This window comes from Papaver somniferum, chromosome 7, assembly GCF_003573695.1.
Source record: "Papaver somniferum cultivar HN1 chromosome 7, ASM357369v1, whole genome shotgun sequence".
Classification (NCBI taxonomy): Eukaryota; Viridiplantae; Streptophyta; class Magnoliopsida; order Ranunculales; family Papaveraceae; genus Papaver; species Papaver somniferum.
In genome coordinates this window covers 107,807,584-107,829,592 of record NC_039364.1, presented here as the reverse complement: position 1 = coordinate 107,829,592, position 22,009 = coordinate 107,807,584, and the positions used below count along the sequence as shown (strand labels likewise).

At 37.1% G+C, this 22,009-nt stretch overlaps 1 protein-coding gene across 1 annotated transcript; it reads right to left on the bottom strand.

The window, feature by feature from the left end:
• Nucleotides 1-3,476: 3,476 nt before the first annotated feature.
• On the bottom strand, nt 3,477-7,433 carry LOC113298075 (65-kDa microtubule-associated protein 8-like). Its single transcript, XM_026546736.1, has 11 exons — nt 6,822-7,433; nt 6,501-6,704; nt 5,727-5,987; nt 5,393-5,611; nt 5,174-5,329; nt 4,912-5,071; nt 4,669-4,820; nt 4,468-4,555; nt 4,237-4,310; nt 4,069-4,143; nt 3,477-3,975 (listed from the first exon to the last, which is right to left on the bottom strand). The coding sequence occupies exons 1-11, from the start codon at nt 6,906-6,908 to the stop codon at nt 3,661-3,663; spliced, it is 1,791 nt and encodes a 596-aa protein (XP_026402521.1). The 5' UTR covers nt 6,909-7,433; the 3' UTR covers nt 3,477-3,660.
• Between the last annotated feature and the right edge of the window lie 14,576 nt (nt 7,434-22,009).

Genomic DNA, 22,009 nt, shown 5'->3' with positions numbered 1-22,009 from the left:
AAATATATTATAAATATAAATAAGAAAAGCAGCAATCCATCATTTATCTAAAAAAGAGAAAATACTCATGCCAAGTTCAAAATAACCACCTAACTGATAATTGGATAGCAAACAAAAACATCAAGTATAAGAAATAATAGAGATGTACCTTAGTGATACAGTATAAAGAGCCAGCAAGACCATGTTCGATTACATGCACTTACGAAAAACATTTGGATCACCTTCATTTGTGATTTTAACATCTCCTCCAACTGTAAGGTTTTTGTTGATTTATGTAAGCATCAATCAGTACAGTTGGGTGATTGGATGCCTCTAAAAGTTACTCCCATCCCCGCAGCCTCTTTTTTCAATCCCTTCTATAAAAATCAATTTTCCAGTACCGTGTTGCCTTGTCTATGTTCCAAATGACCAAAAAAACTACTAATTAGTTCAGGGGCTAAATTTTTTTTCTCTTTGTGGTTAGACAACAATGTGATGCATATAAACACTCAAGAAGCATGACAATTTTCTTTTTTTAATGTTTTAGTTTAATTGACCAAATTAATATGTAGATATTGCAATATAAATCTTGAACCATTGGTTTGGTTCTGCTTCACATATTGGATAATTTTGCAGACTTTCAAAGCAATGACAAAAAAAAAAAACACCGATTAGCTAGTTCAGTTGCTCAAATAACATTGATTAAATAGACGACAACATGATGCATATAAACACTTCAGAAGGACAAAAAAAAATGTTGTCAACTCTCTCATATTACTGATTACAAACATACATGTGGTTGATTAGGGTCATGCCCTATGAGATTTGGGTTAGAATTTTCTCTATGGACATTAAAGAGGCATGCCCTACGTGAGAGATTTTATACAGCCTACAAATGTACATGTTACAACATAATAACTTTCCTAATTACAGCCTACAAACATGCATTTTGGCAACTATAAATGATGATTGCGGATTTTACAGACGCTGAACTGAGAAAATCTAAGTTTAGATAACATAAACTATATTCTCATAACATAAATTACAAAATTCATTATATATTGGGGAAATAAAGATCGTGGGCTTTAATTGATAAGTATATATACTTGAACATTTGATTACAAAGCTAATGATACAAAGCTTTGCATCCATCTCAGGTAAATGAGCATCAACATGCTATCATTGAACCCACAATGAACTACTGAAGCTGAATTATCACAAATGAGCATCAACATGCTATCATCCATTTCAGGTAAATTTTTAGCAGAAACCACAAATGAGTACTTTAAAGATGTGTAGAGCAGAAGTAACAACGATTCATGAGAAGCAATGATCTGCAACTACTTTCCTGTAGGACAATTATGTATTGCAGTATGAACTATCAACTACACCTATTGAAAGTTGTGTGATAACAATACCAAAACTCTTTCAAGTGCAAATACACAAAATCCTTAGAAAATCGTCTACTTTTTGTCATTGACAATAAGTGCATAAATTCATAAGTAAAACACACCTCTATATCTTTAGTATCATAAATTAGTTAAGCCGAAACATTTTTGAATAATCCAAATTCAAAAATACAAAGTCGATGAGTCGATGATGGGAAGTTCAGTAATGATTTAAATGATTCACCTTAGATGGATGCTGGTTAGCCAAGATTAAAAAACTCAAAATTAGTCAAAAATTATTAAACCCTGATAGCAACAAATCAACAATCACGGGCCATTTAAATATGGCAAAACCAATTAAATCAAAGATGGGAAGTTCAGTGTTGATTTAAATGATTCACCTGAGATGGATGCTGGTTCTTTTCTCCATGTCCGCTACGAATCAAAATCTGCAACAATACATCATAATCCAGACAAACCACTCGATCATTGTGTGCTGGGCAAATCAAACTATCACCAAAATCTGCAACAATACATCACAACAATCAAAACCTACATTAGAACAATAATAATCATATTAAAACTCAAAGCAAAACAAATTGTTAGGGTACCGACCCGAAACTCGTCATAAGCCCATGGATAGAACTCAACTCGAAAACCGGTTGACTAGATGAGGGAACCCATTGACTTATAAACTACCAATTAAGCCTCATCTAACCAATGTGGGACTAGGATCCCAACATCCCACCACGCTTCCAGACCCAACGTCCTCGTGGGCCCACTCTATCGACACTGACCCGAAGGTATCCCTTTCTCTTATGGCGGCTTCACTCCCCTATCAGTATTCAATGCGGGTGACAACTACATAGGTGCCCCAACACTTTAATTTAGCCTATAGTTCACCCCTCCCGTGGAGGGGGCATGGATCGCGGTGGTTGGCTCTGATACCAATTGTTAGGGTACCGACCCTAAACTCGTCATTAGCCCATGGGTAGAACTCAACTCGAAAACCGGTTGACTAGACGAGGGAACCCATTGACTTATAAAATTACCAATTAAGCCCCATCTAACCAATGTGGGACTAGGATCCCAACACAAACTATCACCGAAAGAATCGAATAAAAAATAACCGGCTATTACCTAGTAGTGTTGAGAGAGAATGCGACTGAAACTGCGCAAGATGATCACCTCGTCTAGGGTTTATGTGGTGGAAAATTTGAAACGGATGCTGCATGTAACGTTGAAGTTATTACTGGGTCTTTAAAGAAGATCGTTTTTGTATTCGTAACTGAAGAGGAGATCAATGTATAATTCGTAACTGAAGAGGATAATAGGAGCGGGAGAATATTATTGGAAACAGCTCAACTATTAGCGCAGATTGATGCCCTAAATTGGTGCTGATATTAATGGGATTGACAACGGAGGAGAGATAATAATGGGTGCATGAAATTGGACGGTTGGATGAGGGCGTTAAACATGAGTTGATTCTTAGCCGCGATTTGTCTGTCAACTTTCTGAATTTCGAGAGCAAATGGTGGCCGTGGATCGCACTAAAAAAAAATCCACAACCATCAGATTTTACAAAAAAACATTTATTTTTGTAAGATAGATGTCTTCCATTCTCGCTTTGGCCTAAACCTGCAAATAATTTTATATATCGAGTTGGTCCATCTGCTTTTATGGTCTCTGTACAAGGAAAGCAACAATAGAAAATTCAACACATCGAATGCAGGTGTGGTACAAAGCCGGATTTCCTGGGCACATTTTCAAAATATTGTTGCTGGATGAAAAATCCACTTGTACTGCGGTAAGTCTTCGACTTGTTTAGACATATTTTTTAACCTTCAGGTAAAAACACTAATCAATTGAATAGATGAAAAACTAATCACCAAAAAACTGTGAAGCATACAGATAGTAATAAATTCAACAAGTTTTACAGGTAAATGTCAATTTAGCTTCACTTGCTGGCTTGGAAAAACAAAAACTATCCCCACACTCAATGTGTAGGGGAGACTATCAGTAATCAAGTAAAAACAGTTTTGATGCTAGACCAAGTTAGGTGCATGTGGTCCACAGTGGTGCTTCTTTGAGCCTGAGGTCTAATCTTGCAAAAGCAAGCTACATGGTCTCAGTTTATGCATAAGAAAGAAACTGACAACTTATTCTTGTACTAGTTTGATTACATTACCATGGAAACAAACTTATTATCTTTAATCTAACTAACAAACTTTTTCTTATTACTGAAACTAAGGCAAGTATCACCTCAACTCGAACCAAATAACCAAAAAACAATTCAACGATAAAACGGGCTTAAATGCATGGCTGAGACGACTGAAGCTGTATCCTCATCGATACCATGAGAAGATTTTCTAAAATGTCCATGTCCTTTCTTGTTCTCCTTTGTAAAGGATGATGGAACAATGTTATTTGATCTTAAATGATTGGTTCCCACAGAAGAGAGTCTTCTATTTGTAGGTGTAGTCGGAGTAGCATTGCCAAAACTTCCGTTTATACTTCTGCTTGAAATTGAAAGACGACGATTACTTGTACTTGGTCTTGATGTGAACAAATTCTCTTGCTCAACTTGAGCTTGTACTCTCTTCTTTTCCTGTAAAATTGGACAAACCTCAGTAAAGTGAACAAACATAATACCTGACAACCATAATGTGGTCATGTGTGTACTAATATACATATTGCATACCCTTTGTCTTTGTTTCTCTTCTTCCTTCTCTTGCCGGGATGAATTGTATTCTTCTAAAATTGCTAGTAGAGGTATCTAATGAAATGAAACACAAAAGAATCAGACTTATACTGCTTCCTGCGAAATTTATAATTACTACTAACCCAATGGCACTTGAAATAGCCTTACCTCGTCAAACAAGAAAACCTTCTCCCTTTCATCTTCCCAACTCTTAGTCTTTGCTATTAGTGATTCTACTAAAGCTGCACATAACAGCATTACGAGTAATATATTGAGTTGAGAGAAATCATTCTAGTCCTGAAGTATGTGTGCTTATTAGCATTTGAAACTTAAAAATAAGGGTAAAACTCAAATCAGTCAAATGTAAGAGAATGTACCACCAAGAATCTTTGTCCTTACCAGGGATTTTGTTAACCGTTATTCGTGCACGTTCTGCCCGTTTCAGGTTCTTGTGAGCACCTCTACTAACTGAATACCGATTTTCATCCTGAAATGATACATGTGTAGAATATAACATGTAAGCTCAAACAGGTAATTGCTTAATGCAGAATCATTATGTCAAAGTGAAAAAGAAAATTATCCGAGTAAAAAACTTATTACCATGTTATACTCTTCCAGCCAACATTCCTCATCGCGAGACAACATCCATTTGTCTACCTTCTCCATTATTACCTGTCTACTATAAGCTTCTTCTTTTGCTTTCGATATTTGCTCATCCATGATTTTAAGGAGATCAGTGTGGTCAATTTCCCCTGCATTTTGCATATCCCAGTCATTGATGAGCTAGTTGATCTTAAAGTATAGAATTGAATCTTACAGAAATATACCAAGTTCTGTGCTCACCAGCATTTATTTGGTTCATTATATTGTCAATCTCTGACTGGGATGGCATTTCCATGTGAGTCCTCTTGCATATATCTTTCAGTTCACCTTGCTTCTTATGAAAAAGTTCTTTCATCTTGCTTGCTTTTAGTTGATCCAATCTCTGAACTTCAGCTTCGGCCTAGAATTTAACATATTATAAGATAAAAAAATCCGTTACCGTTTTAGCGTTTCAAGTACAATTCCTTGACGATGAATTTACTTTTGTAGATTGTAACAGTACCCTATGGATTATGTCAAGCGTCAGGCTTCCAGGAGTTGATATTTCAGCTGCTGAGATTGATATGAACTTGGTTACATTAGAAAACAGTCTACGGTCTTCGTAGGATGTGTCCATGAGACTCCACAAGTTTGTTAGTGCTTTGCCGAGTTTGTGAAGCTGCAAAATGGAATTGTACATCAGTAGTGTATCCTAAAATGAAAAAGAAAGTGAAAGAATTACCTTTTCAAGTCGGATTTGCTTTTCTTCCTTCAGAGATTCGACAGTGCTGTTAAGTCTAGCAAGTGTAGCATCACTTATGTATTTCTGTTGATTTGGTTTGCATGTTCCATCCAAGCTGGGATGAACCAATTTGATTATTTCTGAAGCATCCATCCCAAGAGTTGCCGAAAGATTGTTGACATCACGTAAGTATCCTTCCACCTTCATTAGTCTATCACCCTTTTGAAGTCCACAAAACAAAACAAAACCAAAAACATCGAAATCAGTCAAGTGTCTTTGCATATTGATTAAACATATGTGGGTCATTGGTGAAGATAATCTCTATTGCACGTACCTTCTCTTTTTGTAGTCGTTGTAACTCAAATCGGTACTCCTCAAGTTTCTTCATTGAAAGATCATCCTCATTCACTTGGACATCTGAAGAGGAAAGCTCCTCCTCCTTTAAGTGTCCTGCTATTTCTGAAGAAATTTTAAGTATCTGATTTTGGACATCGCGAAAATGATTCAATCTTTCCTCTTTCCTTAATTGCATTTCCCTTAAAGCTGGAGTAATTGAATCTAGTTGTTGCATTAGTGTTCCCATCACTTTTTCCGGCTGCCATAGAAAAAGATCCGAAACCCATATGGTATCAACCATTTGTCCAAAAGCTTATCTACTAGGAAAATAATGCACACAGCATGGATTTTGCCGGGCTACAAGAAGTAAAAGTTGAACTATGAACCCCTCGCTGCTACATTTTGTTTTCAAACCGGCATACTAAAATCATGCTCACAATCATTTATTCTAAATTCTCAAAATCATAACTTTTGCTGGTCTAACAATTCAACAATGGCAAAAGGGCGTACAGTTTTCGAGTTATACGTGTTCGTTATGACCCCCAAATCTAAATGCAGTACAACAAGTTATATTTTGATCATTTTCTGGATACAGTCGTATCTAAGGTCTAAATACATGTGTTTATCCCTAGACATGAATAATTTAGCTCTGCATGAAGTTTTTTCCTTGTATTATAGAATTCAATTATATAGACATTTCTTCAAAATGATCAAGCACATGAACATAATTTGTGTAAAAAAAAAAAAAGAGTAAACAAAGAATGAGCATTACCCTGCCAGGAACAGATCTTTCACCAAGAGAAACAAGCAAATGAGTCAATTCCGACTCGGAATCAGCCAGCAACTGATGCAAACGTGCTCGAGAAAGATTTGCATTGTCGACTTTCCGTCGGTAGACTTCCAAACATTCTTGTTCAATTTCTAAAAGGATCTTCTCTCTTTCCAATTTATCTTGCCCTACTTCATCCCATATCAACTGTCTCACACGTAAAAATGTACAAAAATTCATTAAAAGAATCCAAGTACCCAAAAAAACATAAAAACTTGTACAAATCTTTAAAGCAGAGATCAAAGCTCAACACGAATCATTTACCTTCAATTCTTGAAGTAGATATCCACAAGAATTTTCGAGCAAATCAGAACTACTCCACATTTTTTTGGGGGTTCCATATGAACCCATCTTGCACAGTGGACTGCTGATTTGATCAGAACACTTCTTCTTCTTCTTCTTCTTCTTCTCCTTTTCCCTTTATCTATTTGATAAGTAATTTCGTGATAAGTGTCTTCAATTGAGCAGTCACTTTTGCTGCATTTGGCAAAGTAAAGTGGACAACTAGGAGAGAATAGAAGGTCCTCTTTTGGTTGAGGGTTTTGCTTAAAAGACAAGACTTGGCAGAGTTTGTTAGTGATTTTTGAAGCTTTGGGTACAAGAATTTTCTTCTTTTCTTAGCTTCCCTCTTCCATATTTTGAATTTGAATATATCAAAAAGTTCGAAAAAGATGAAAAATAAAGGGTAATCTTTGTTAATTAGCCTCCTTAATTTGTGCTTTGGTAACTGATGATGTTTTTATAGCTAAAGATAAGGATGACACTGAATGTTGTTGAGAAAATCTAGTCTCAATCACAAACCAAAACTGAAATGACATTTAAATATGCAATTGACAAAACATTCAATCAAGGGAATTGAGATTGAAAACATATGAAGATTTGATTTTTGTTACTTATAATAAAGATATACGTTTAGGGTTGAGATTTCAATATCACTGTATGGACATCATAACAAGATTTTTAGATATATAAATAAGATTTGTTCACAATCATGAACATAACATACCACATTACTCACCTCATAAGATTACTACTTTTATTCTCACTTGTGTATATTCTTATATTTTTTTTGAACCACAATATTGGGCATACCAAAAACTTCTTAGGCATACAAGGCACTAGTCCTAACTTGGGTGACCTTATAAGGGGTACTCTATGGGGTAGTTCAATTACCTATATGCCTCTAAATCCATTAAATTACTACTAATCTATCCCTAACCCTAATACAAAACCTATAATCAACTACACCTAACATCAGTTTCATTCAAAATTAAGCGCAATAAAAACGGGCCTACAGTAATACCGCAAGTGCACGGTCGTCAGTTGTAGCTCGTGCAAGTACGGGTCGATCCACAGAGACTGGGAGTGTTTTGGAGTTTTCTAGCTATTTTGGGCTCCTAAATTGTTGTTGGTTAACTATGAAGCCTTTTGGGCTTTGGGCTTAGGGTACCTTTGGATTATAGGCTTGTTTGACAATGAAGTGAACTGAGCTTGGGCTCAGTTGGTCTTGAAGTGCACTAGGCTTGGCCTTTGAAGTGCACTGGGCTTTGAGTGTCAATGGGCTTCTAGATTAACCCAAGACTGAACTGGGCTTTGTAATGAATCTGGGCTTCAGTAGTCTTTGAAATGAACTGAACTGAACTGGGCCTTAGGCCTTAACCTGAACTGTGGCTGGGCCTTAGGCCTTTAGTGACTGGACTTTGAACCTGGGCTTTTAGCCTTTGGTTCTAAGCTAACTGTTTGGAGCAGCAGCAGACAAGGTAAAGCAGGCTCTAGGCAGACAGGGCACTAAGTCACACAGGGCCAAGGATGGCATTTACAATGACATGTACAAAGAAAAAGTGACAATGGTATATACATGGAAGCAACACAGGGCAAAAGGATGCAAATTTACAATGGCATAGCAGTGATAAATCAAAGGCAATGGCCAAGGGCCAAAGGCAAAGGAAGAACAGGGCACAAAACAGTTATAAAAACAGCTATAAAAACAGTGATAAGAAGCCACAAAAACAGATAGATAACAAAGAAGAACAGGAAAGATGCTAGGCAGTGGCTGTTTTTTGGTTAAATCCTTGTCCCTAATGGAGCTAGGTGGAGATTCTAGCCTGCCTATGTTCCAGGGCATACATAAATGGAATGGAAGGAGAAGAAGCTTGTCCAACTGTTTTACTCCTAGCATTGACTGTCTTTTAACAGCACAGTCAATCACAAGCAACAATGGACACTAAATTCCTCCATTTCTCAATCAGCTCAATTTACATGAATTCTAACCTAAACTTCCACCACTAACAATGAACAAACTTAACATTTGAGGAACTAAACATTAAACACTAAACATAACAGTAAACTAACAGTGAACTATTGAGAAAACAGCAATGAAGGGAGACAGTAAACAAGAGTGATGAAAGAACACTAGGATGTTGAGTCCACCATTAACCTAAGGGATATTCTACTCACAACTAAGATAATTACCAAAGTGCTAATTGTCTGATTAAAGCACAACTAGTCTAAGGGCTTAGCAACACTGAACATGAGCTGCACATGATGAAGACTATCTCAGCTGGTTCATAATTTCATCTAGTCCTAGCATTTGGGATTCAGAACATACATAACAGAAACAGTACATAACATGATACAAATATTACAGAAACATAACATAAAAGGAGACATGAAACATAACATGGATAGCAACAGCACATTACATCAAATAGAGAAACTGAACAGTACACAGAACATGGAAAAACATGGATAGCAAAACAGTGAAGAACAAGGATAAAAACAGAGCATAAAATGGAATTTTTTACAGAACTCACAGTTCTGGACACACTGGATAATCCAGGCATACCTATTACAACATCCCAAAGCATCTATTTATACTCAATTACACTTTACAAGCAAAACCCCCAAAACAGTAAATTAGGGTTTCTGAAAATTGAAATTCAGTTTACCTAATCTTTGATAATGGCTTCTGTACGTCGACCCATTCTTCTTCTGACTCTCCTGCTCCTCTCCATGCCTTCCAATTGCGTTTCTAACTCGACCTAATTCATTGATTTTCTCATCTAGGGTTTCAGAGAGAAAAGAGGGGAAATCGATGAATTAGGTGGGTAGAGTGGTAGGGAAATGATGGGAAAGGAGATGGGTTGTTGTAGACTGGTGATGGTGGCTATGGCAGGTAGACAAGGTGGTTGTAGCAGTGGCAGGGCGTGGTGGTGATGGAGTTGCAGACGGAGGTGAGGGGAAAGAGAAGAAGAAGTCGATGGGAAATTTGGGTAAGGTGTGTTTGGTTCGGGTATAGGGAATTTGGTGTTTGGGTGTTGATCGGGTACAACAAGTTTGATGGTTTGCGAAGCTCAGCCGTTGGATGTGGAATTGATAGATCGATCTAACGGCTATACGTGAAGAGCTTGTAGCGACCGTTGGATTGTATAATACAACGAAATTAACGGCGCAAGATGGAGTTAGGTGTTGTAGTGTTAGACAGGAGCTTCAGACTTTGATGTACTGGCGATGTTGCGACCATTAGATTTAGATGTGTCCAATCTGACGGCTAGAAAGGGAAACGGGTATGGATATAGGAAATGGATCTGGGTGAGGGTTTTGGGCCTTGGATATGCCAAGCCCATATCTTATTTAAGAACAATTCTTCCTCTTCAAGCCCAGTTCTAACCTTTTGGTCTTGTGCACAACATTCTTCGCGGCTTCCTTGCGTAATTCCTCCCGGCTTTTCACTACTTTTCTTCTCTTTTCCGCTCCGCAATTCATCTAACTTTATTTAATACCTAAAAATGCAAAATTAATTAATAAAAATATTTATTCTTGAAAACAATGAAAATACATAATATGGGATAAAATGTAGAATTAATGCACAAAGGATGAGTTAAATGCCAAGAAAAATATATAGAAATATGCACTTTTTAGCACTCATCAAATACCCCCAAACCTGAATTTTACTTGTCCTCAAGTAAAACAAAACTAAGGAAATCCTAACTATACCACTGTCGCTGGTCTCTCGAATGCATTTAGCGTATGCACTAAGCCTTTTAAACCACTAAGTGTCCCTAGTAGACGAGTGAAGTCTCGTGAAGGTTTACCAGAGGTGTGCCTACAAAACCTTAAGACAAAATATGAGCTCAGATTCCATGAAATGTGACATGTGCATGACAGCTTAAGCTCACAGCCGAGGAATATGTCAATCTAGTTGTCAAAGGCACAATCCTAGCACTGATAACACTAAAGACATGTGATAAGAGTGTATAGTGTATCTACACATGTGTAAAGAAAGATCGGATGTTATGACTACTAATCACCAAGAGATAGTTTCTCAGGCTAAGAACCGAGGTCGAAATCTAGCTAGCTGTCCGGACTTTACGAGAATTGTGAATGAGTTGGAGGTATTTCACAATTACTCGCGTTGTACATCAATGGCATACACCCTCCTTGCTTATTACAATGAAACAACAAAATGACTCTTTACATGACTCTTATTTACATTGACTACTCTCTTTTATTTTTGGAACAAGAGAGGATGGAATTGATAAATACTTGATTTTTATTATTTTTTTATTTTTTTTATTTTTTTTTTGATAAGGAAACAGTTTTGATACATATACAAAAGGAAACAAAAAATTACATGACACTTTGCAAGAGGTAGCCCTTTTTGATGCACCCAGTTAAATTCGATGATTGTTTTTCTTAATGTAACCTCCACCTTCTATCCCAACCAACCAAAGAACAAGCTAGTCAAGTTTCGTTCAGTATTCTAAAGTGATTGGCAATCGTAACTTCCGATAGAACACCTTGAAGTACGAGGCATACATGTATTGGTAGATCGTGCGCGTGCAAGTTTCTTATCACTATGTGAGATGTGCTAGAATAGGAGTACCCTATCGTTCTAGACTAAGAACCCTACATATAACATATATGCACATAAATCAACTTTTCAAGGTGAGCTCCATTTTTTTATGATTTTTCATTTTTTCATTTTTTAATTTTTTTTTGAATTTTTTCGATTTTTTCAAAAGAAGAAGGAGTTCGTTTTCAATTATAGCATATTATCATGGTATCCATTCCATACCCCCCCAAACCTAAACTAAACATTGTCCTCAATGTTTCAAAAGATAACAAATTATAAGAAAAAGAGGGATGCAGGAGAAAGAGGAAGAAAAGGACTTATTAAGAGAATGCAGTAGATAGTAGAAAAGGAGGAGAATACCCGATTTGTCGAAAACACGAACCGAACTCCATTATTCACCGGCTAGAATCCAACATTTTCAACTTAGATCATATTGGATTAGCAAAATATATACAAAGAAACCAAAAAGTTTTAAAATTTATCTACTTGATTATATACAAAAAATTCACCATACACCAAAAGTCTAAAGAGTTGAGGATCAACCCAAAAGACAAAGTGTAGCGGTTTCAACAACTTCACACATGAAAGAAAAGCACGTGAAGCTGTGAAACCAAATGAGCTACCCCCAAACCTGGATTTTACAGAAGATATAATTTTGAAAACAAAATCGCGCAGTTTTGGGGGTTCCTCATGCACAAGATCTAACTCAAAGTGTACTTTGCTATGGACGGGCAAACATGCCATTTCCAACTGTGGTTCCTCAAAGATATTATATTTAGATGCAAAATGGTCCAAGAGGACTTGGGAAGCACACAGTTCCAAACCTAGATTAGGCATTCTCAGAAAAATTGGTTTTACAATATTGGTACAAACCAAATCTAGGTTGGGTGGAAGGCCATCAGATTGTGACTCATGTAGGAGAATAGGCACGTCATTATCAATCAAATCAAAATCTCCTAAATCATCTACACATGTCACATCATGCTCACAATCATCAATCAAATTAGCAAGTTCACAATCAGAATCATCAACATCATCAACAGATTTGTCCTCATGCATCGGCAATTCAATGGAAACATCATATGGAATACTAGAAGAGATATCATTCATTAAGGTCTGGGCAGAGAAGCCTAATGTATTTGAACCCAAAGGTTCCATAACATCATCAGTATAGACATGTTCTTCTAATATAACATCATAATTATTATCATCCTCAACAAAACAAGAGTGTCCTTCCCTAAAAACTATAGTGTTTCTATTCCACTCATTTACCTCTAGATTAGGTTCATGTTCAATATGACTATCATGAGTAGGGTTAAAAACACTATTTTGATAATTAATTTCATTAGGGATAACAATGCTGCTATGATCATTCAATGTATGCATTTCTAAACTAGCAGTGTTTTGTTTGAGGAGATTGATGTTTTCCATTATAGATTGCATACAAGGGCTCATGTGAAATTGTTCGTCCTCCCCTTGTGGTGATTGATACATGGGTGCATGGTCGTTAGGGTCTATAAATGGTTGATCGCAACCTTGAAAAGGTTGATTATGGTCCCAATAACCACCATCATAATAATCTGTAGGTTCTACAAACCTTGGAATTTCTCCAGTCCGCCTAAATTCATGGAAAATATAGCAATTCGCAATAGTGTGGTCTAAGCCATCACATGCGGGACAAGGATAGATTTCAGGTTGCCTAGGAAAGTTAGATGTGACAGATTCCTCATGTGCTTGCTTTTCTAAAGCTAGCTGCGACTCGAGCTTCTAATTGATCCATAAGTGATGATTGTGTGAGTGAGGCTCTAGCAGAATGTTCATTTTCACGTTGCGATGAATGATGCATGTATGAATAGTCATTAGGGTTCATGTATTGCGGCTCGGGACTTTGAAAATGTCCATAATAATTCCTATGACTATTGACATCATGGTCCGTGGAAGGTTCATAACGTGAAGTTTGTCCATATGCAAGTTCTCTAAGGGATTTGTTGTACTCCCCAACTGTAGAAAAAGATCTATTCATGATTGGCTCAAAAGCTAAGTAAAGAATGTACAAAGCTCAGAATTTGGTTTTTAAAGGGTTTGGATTTTTGGGAAAAATTTGGTTTTGGTGGGATAAAAGAAAAAAAAATTTGGTTGTTAATGTGGGAGCAAAATAAAATTTGGTTTTAAAATTTGGGAGCAAGTAAAAATTTTGGTTTTTGAATGGGAGAGAAAATATTTATTTATTTATTTATTTTAAAAGAAAATAAAATTTGGTTTTTGAATGGGAGCAAGCCCACTGTTGGTTTTGTGTTTGCTTTGGCTCAGCTGGTTTGAAAACGTTTGGTGAAACTGAGTCCAAAATCTCGGCCTAGAATTTGGGTACTCGGCCCACTAACGAGTTAACCTAGCGTGATCGGTTACAAGCTCAGCTGGGTTTAAAAACCCAGAATACAAAATACCAGTCCAAATTAAACAAGCTCACAAAAATTAAATACAAGCCCACAAATTAAACAAACAAGCCCACAAAAATTAATTACAAACCCAACAGAAAATAAAAAGCCCAAAAATTGGCTTTAATATTACAAGCCCACAATTAAAAATTGGAAGCCCACAATTCGGGTTCTCTGAATGGGTTTACCTTTTTAGCACAGCCCAGCTGCTCTGATATTGTTGCAAAAACCCAGTTGGGCTTTGGTTCTTTTCCTTGGTGGCGTCCCAGCAGAGGAAAAACTGGTTCAGAACAGCAGGTCCAACAGCAAATGAAGTGAAGCAGATGCAGATGCAAATGCTATGCAGTGAAATGCAAAAATAGCTAATAAAACTACTAGAGAAACAAACCCGAGTCCCCGGCAGCGGCGCCAAAAACTTGGTGGGCCCGGAGATGTGTGAAAATTAAGCGCAATAAAAACGGGCCTACAGTAATACCGCAAGTGCACGGTCGTCAGTTGTAGCTCGTGCAAGTACGGGTCGATCCACAGAGACTGGGAGTGTTTTGGAGTTTTCTAGCTATTTTGGGCTCCTAAATTGTTGTTGGTTAACTATGAAGCCTTTTGGGCTTTGGGCTTAGGGTACCTTTGGATTATAGGCTTGTTTGACAATGAAGTGAACTGAGCTTGGGCTCAGTTGGTCTTGAAGTGCACTAGGCTTGGCCTTTGAAGTGCACTGGGCTTTGAGTGTCAATGGGCTTCTAGATTAACCCAAGACTGAACTGGGCTTTGTAATGAATCTGGGCTTCAGTAGTCTTTGAAATGAACTGAACTGAACTGGGCCTTAGGCCTTAACCTGAACTGTGGCTGGGCCTTAGGCCTTTAGTGACTGGACTTTGAACCTGGGCTTTTAGCCTTTGGTTCTAAGCTAACTGTTTGGAGCAGCAGCAGACAAGGTAAAGCAGGCTCTAGGCAGACAGGGCACTAAGTCACACACACAGGGCCAAGGATGGCATTTACAATGACATGTACAAAGAAAAAGTGACAATGGTATATACATGGAAGCAACACAGGGCAAAAGGATGCAAATTTACAATGGCATGCAGTGATAAATCAAAGGCAATGGCCAAGGGCCAAAGGCAAAGGAAGAACAGGGCACAAAACAGTTATAAAAACAGCTATAAAAACAGTGATAAGAAGCCACAAAAACAGATAGATAACAAAGAAGAACAGGAAAGATGCTAGGCAGTGGCTGTTTTTTGGTTAAATCCTTGTCCCTAATGGAGCTAGGTGGAGGTTCTAGCCTGCCTATGTTCCAGGGCATACATAAATGGAATGGAAGGAGAAGAAGCTTGTCCAACTGTTTTACTCCTAGCATTGACTGTCTTTTAACAGCACAATCATCACAAGCAACAGTGGACACTAAATTCCTCCATTTCTCAATCAGCTCAATTTACATGAATTCTAACCTAAACTTCCACCACTAACAGTGAACAAACTTAACATTTGAGGAACTAAACATTAAACACTAAACATAACAGTAAACTAACAGTGAACTATTGAGAAAACAGCAATGAAGGGAGACAGTAAACAAGAGTGATGAAAGAACACTAGGATGTTGAATCCACCATTAACCTAAGGGATATTCTACTCACATCTAAGATAATTACCAAAGTGCTAATTGTCTGATTAAAGCACAACTAGTCTAAGGGCTTAGCAACACTGAACATGAGCTGCACATGATGAAGACTATCTCAGCTGGTTCATAATTTCATCTAGTCCTAGCATTTGGGATTCAGAACATACATAACAGAAACAGTACAGAACATGATACAAATATTACAGAAACATAACATAACAGGAGACATGAAACATAACATGGATAGCAACAGCACATTACATCAAATGGAGAAACTGAACAATACACAGAACATGGAAAAACATGGATAGCAAAACAGTGAAGAACAAAGGATAAAAACAGAGCATAAAATGGAATTTTTTACAGAACTCACAGTTCTGGACACACTGGCTAATCCAGGCATACCTATTACAACATCCCAAAGCATCTATTTATACTCAATTACACTTTACAAGCAAAACCCCCAAAACAGTAAATTAGGGTTTCTGAAAATTGAAATTCAGTTTACCTAATCTTTGATAATGGCTTCTGTACGTCGACCCATTCTTCTTCTGACTCTCCTGCTCCTCTCCATGCCTTCCAATTGCGTTTCTAACTCGACCTAATTCATTGATTTTCTCATCTAGGGTTTCAGAGAGAAAAGAGGGGAAATCGATGAATTAGGTGGGTAGAGTGGTAGGGAAATGATGGGAAAGGAGATGGGTTGTTGTAGACTGGTGATGGTGGCTATGGCAGGTAGACAAGGTGGTTGTAGCAGTGGCAGGGCGTGGTGGTGATGGAGTTGCAGACGGAGGTGAGGGGAAAGAGAAGAAGAAGTCGATGGGAAATTTGGGTAAGGTGTGTTTGGTTCGGGTATAGGGAATTTGGTGTTTGGGTGTTGATCGGGTACAACAAGTTTGATGATTTGCGAAGCTCAGCCGTTGGATGTGGAATTGATAGATCGATCTAACGGCTATACGTGAAGATCTTGTAGCGACCGTTGGATTGTATAATACAACGAAATTAACGGCGCAAGATGGAGTTAGGTGCTGTAGTGTTAGACAGGAGCTTCAGACTTTGATGTACTGGCGATGTTGCGACCATTAGATTTAGATGTGTCCAATCTGACGGCTAGAAAGGGAAACGGGTATGGATATAGGAAATGGATCTGGGTGAGGGTTTTGGGCCTTGGATATGCCAAGCCCATATCTTATTTAAGAACAATTCTTCCTCTTCAAGCCCAGTTCTAACCTTTTGGTCTTGTGCACAACATTCTTCGCGGCTTCCTTGCGTAATTCCTCCCGGCTTTTCACTACTTTTCTTCTCTTTTCCGCTCCGCAATTCATCTAACTTTATTTATTACCTAAAAATGCAAAATTAATTAATAAAAATATTTATTCTTGAAAACAATGAAAATACAGAATATGGGATAAAATGTAGAATTAATGCACAAAGGATGAGTTAAATGCCAAGAAAAATATATAGAAATATGCACTTTTTAGCACTCATCACCTTCTTCTTCTTCTTCCTCTCCACAACCGAATTTCCTTTCTTTTTTTTCATCGCGGAAATTTAATTGTCGATTTGTGAAACTATATAATGGATCGTGGTAAGGCAGTATCTCGTTCAAATCGATCGATTGAACAACCTATTCATGAAGAAGAAGATTTAGAGAGTGAAGAACAAACTCAAAATCAACCACAAAATCAACCGGAAGAAGAGATTGAAGAAGAACCAACTCCGGAAATGAAAATAAGAAGGTTAGTTCTACAAACCCATCTCATATTTGATGTTTTTGATTGTTTTGGTCGATTTAATTCGTCAGAATCATGTGTTCTGCGGCGGTTACAGGGTATGGTTCGGCGTAAAACAAATGTTAGATGTGCGCCGAGCTGTTCTTGAAACTGAACCCTGAAAGTGCATATGAACGGCTCGGCGTATATCTGAAATCTGTTTTGAGCCGAACTTAGTAAAACAGAGACTTATATTTAGGATCGGCTTATTCGATGGTGTTAATTTTGTGCCGAATATGTTTTGTGAATTTCAGAAATTTTGCATGTGCGTAGGATCGGCTTGTATGGTAGTATTAGTTTTGTGCCGAATAAATGTTGTTTGAAATTCAGAAATTTTGCATGTGCTTAGGATCAGCTTGTATGGTAGTATTAGTTTTGTGCCGAATAAATGTTGTTTGAATTTCAGAATTTTTGCATGTGCTTAGGATCTGCTTTTATGGTTGTATTAGTTTTGCGCCGAATAAATGTTTCAATTCATAAGTCTAGATTCGGCTTATTCGATAGTATTAGGGCTGCGCCGAATATCATTGTTAAAATTTCATAAATTTTACAAGTGTATAGGATCGGCTTATTTATATGATATCATGTTGCGCCGAATACATGTTTGAGTTCATAATCATAGGTTCGGCTATAAACATTGTGCGATAACTCATACGTGTGTAAGTCCTTATTCCTTGAACCAAAGTATGCGTACTTTGTTGATCAGGAAAACCGGAACTAAAGTCCGCGTACCAGTACGCGCAGTTTAGGAAGTTCACATCTCGTGAATTACTACTAGAGTTTGTGAACTGAAAAAAAACTTATTCCGGGTACTTAATTCCGCGTACCAGTATGCGTACTTAAGTGGGTTAGTTTCTAAAAACGATTATTCGTGAACTTAAACTTATATAAACTAAGGAATGCATACTTGCAAACCGTGGCTATAAAGTTCATGAATTGATTCGAGTGAATCAAATCGTTTTTGCTTCGATTGTGTCTTATGTACTTCTATGATATTTAAGCAATTGAACAACTCTCTAACTAGTTCTCTTGAGTCATTTGAACTAGTTATGGTTAAGATGAATATGGTTGATATGAAAGTACTCATATGGCTAACCATTTGGTTAATTATTGTTGAACCAACTAAATGTACATGTTTGGGTACGGTTATGCAAACTTAGATAAACGTGCATTTCATTTGTGTGCAACAAGCTAAGTTCGATCTAACGGTTGAAAGATATTAGCTTGAATCTAATCAGGTTTTCATCTAACGGTGAATATTGAATGCTTTATTACTAAGATAACATTGATTGCAAACCCTGATTTGAAAGACTATATAAATAAGAACTCTAGCAACTGGGAAACCTAATCCCCACACCTCCTGTGTGATACTAGTTGTAGTAGCTAGAGTCGATTCTCCTTTAACCTTAGGTTTCTATCGAGACCCTGTAGGTTAACGACTTGAAGACTTCATTGGGATTATGAAGCCAGACCCAACTATTTTCTCTGTAGTTGCGTGATCTGAACTTGCTGTTTCTATCGTATTCGAGTATAATCGTAAAATTGGCTTGAGATTAATTTCTCCGATAGGCAAGATAGAAAAGTAGTCACAAAAACCTTCGTCTCATCGTTTGTGATACCACAATATCTTGTTTTTCTAGTCGATAAATATTATTGTGAGGTGATTGATAGTTCTAGGTTGTTCTCCGGGAATATAAATCCGGGTTATCAATTGGTTCCCGTTCACCTTGATTTATCAAAAGACGGAACAAAAACTCGTAGGTATTTCTGTGGGAGACAGATTTATCTATTACCGTAGACTTTTCTGTGTGATACAAATTTGTTTATTAAAGTCTTCGAATTTAGGTCGTAGCAACTCTTAGTTGTGGGTGAGATCAGCTAAGGGAATCAATTGCGTAGTATCATGTTGGGATCAGAGACGTAAGGAGCGCAACTGTACCTTGGATCAATGTGAGATTGATTGTGGTTCAACTATAGTCCAGACCGAAGTTAGTTTGTAGTAGGCTAGTGTCTATAGCGGCTTAATACAGTGTGGTGTTCAATCTGGACTAGGTCCCGGGGTTATTCTGCATTTGCGGTTTCCTCGTTAACAAAACTTTTGGTGTTTGTGTTATTTCTTTTCTGCATTATATTTTGTTATATAATTGAAATATTACAGGTTGTGCTTTGAATCGATCAATTGGGAAATACAACCTTTGGTTGTTGATTGAAATTGATTGATCCTTGAACATTGGTCTTTGGTAGCGTTCAAGTGATTTCTCTTGTATTCAATTAGATTCGCAGATTCCTATTTGCTTGAGTAAGTATTGAATCGAGAAAGTGAGATATAACTCTTTGATATACTTTTAATAAGATTGAGTCTGACTGTCTAGTTGATTCTCTCAAAAGTATATTGGAGTTAGTCCATACAGATTGCTAAGAGAAATATTGGGTGTGGTTGTTAGACCCCCGCTTTTTCAGTTTGTGTGATACAATCATTTGGTGTATACTTGGAATGTTTCGTTATGATTATTTCAATAACTTGAAAATTACTTTGATGCTAATAGTGTGTGAAAACGGCTATTGTCATCCTCTAAGAAAGTTTCAACAATTGAAATAGAGTTTAGAATACTTAACCATCATTGGATTATAAACATAGTGTGCATTCTTGCATGTATGTGATCCATGACAGGAACTAAAGTATGCATACCCGTATGCATACTTGTAGTTGTGAAATTCCGTGTACCAAGTACACATACCGGTACGCGTACTTGCCTAAGGTATGGGTCCGGGAATTTCTTATGGGTTTTGGAAGTGTACTAAGTATGCGTACTTGTTCGCATATTGGCGAACCCAAACTCAGTCTGGCTACTTAAGTATGCGTACCCGTCTGCATACTGGAGTGGTTAAAGTTCTAGAATCGGTTTTGACATGAAATAATACATTTATATATTAAGGAATGCATTCTTTGCAAACCGTGGCTATAATGTTCATGAATTGATTCGAGCGAATCAAACCGATTTTTATTCAATTGTGTTCTTGTAACTTCTCTGAGAATATAGCAATTGAACAACTCTTTAGCTAGTTTCATTTGAGTCATTTGAACTAGTTATGGTTAAGATGAATAAGGTTGATATGAGAGTGTTCATATAGCTAACCTCGGTTAACTACGGTTGAGCCAACATGGTGTACACGTTTAGGTACGTCTACTTAAGCCTAAATGAAGGTACATTTCATTTGTGTATAACAAGCTAAGTTCGATCTAACGGTTGAAAGATATTAGCTTGAATCTAATCAGGTTTTCATCTAACGGTGAATATTGAATGCTTTGTTACCAAGGTAACTTAGATTGCAAACCCTGATTTGAAAAACTATATAAAGGAGAACTCTAGCAACTAGGAAATCTAATCCCCACACCTTATGTGTGATACTAGTTGCATAATTAAGCTAGAGTCGATTCTCCTTTAACCTTAGGTTTTCACGAAACCCTGTAGGTTAACGACTTGAAGACTTCATTGGGATTGTGAATCCAAACCCAAATATTTTCTCTGTAGTTGCGTGTTCTGATCTTGCCATATTCTATCATATTGAGTATTATCTTCTCTAAGATTTGCTCGAGATTGATCTCTGATAGGCAAGATAAAAAGTGGTCACAAACATCTTTGTCTCATCGTTTGTGATTCCACAATATCTTGTTTCGCTACCATACGATTAAGATTATTGCGAGGTGATTGATAATACTAGGCTATTCTTCAGGAATATAAGTCCGGTTTATTAATTGGTTCTTGTTCATCACCTTGCTTTATCAAAAGACGAAACAAAACTCATAGGTATTTCTGTGGGAGACAGATTTATCTATTCCAATAGGCTTTTCTGTGTGAGACAGATAAGGGAATCAAATGCATAGTATCCTGCTGGGATCAGAGACGTAAGGAGCGCAATTGTACCTTGAATCAGTGTGAGATTGATTAGGGTTCAACTACAGTCCAGTCCGAAGTTCATTGGTAGTAGGCTAATGTCTATAGCGGCTTAATACAGTATGGTGTTCAAAGCTGGTCTAGGTCCCGGGGGTTTTCTGCATTTGCGGTTTTCCTCGTTAACAAAATTCTGGTGTCTGTGTTATTTCTTTTCCGCATTATATTTTGTTATATAATTGAAATATCACAAGTTGTGCGTTGAATCGATCAATTGGTAAATCCAACCTTTGGTTGTTGATTGAAATTGATTGATCTTTGAACATTAGTCTTTGGTACCGTTCAAGTTACTTCTCTTATATTCAATCGGACTCGTAATTCCTATTTGCTGATTGCAGATTTAATTGAGAGACAGAGATTTAAACTCTTTGATATACTTTTCTCTAGATTGAGTCTGACTATCTAATTGATTCTCTTGAAAGTATATTGGAGTTTATCTATTCAGATTGCCAAACGAAATATTGGGTGTGGTTGTTGTACCCTCACTTTTTCAAATATCCAAGATCAATCAAGTCGTATCCAATAATTTCGATGGATGTATCTACTTTGATTGATTTACGTAAAACCTATGATATTTCAATTATAAAGATAAATAATATAATGCAGAAAGAAAAAAATAACACAGATACCAGAAATTTTGTTAACGAGGAAACCGCAAATGTAGAAAAACCCCGGGACCTAGTCCAGATTTGAATACCAAATTGTATTAAGTCGCTACAGACACTAGCCTACTACAAATAACTTCGGACTGGAATATAATTGAGAATGAATCCACCGTCATAGTAATTCAATTACAGTCGTGCTCCTTACGCCTCTTGAGTA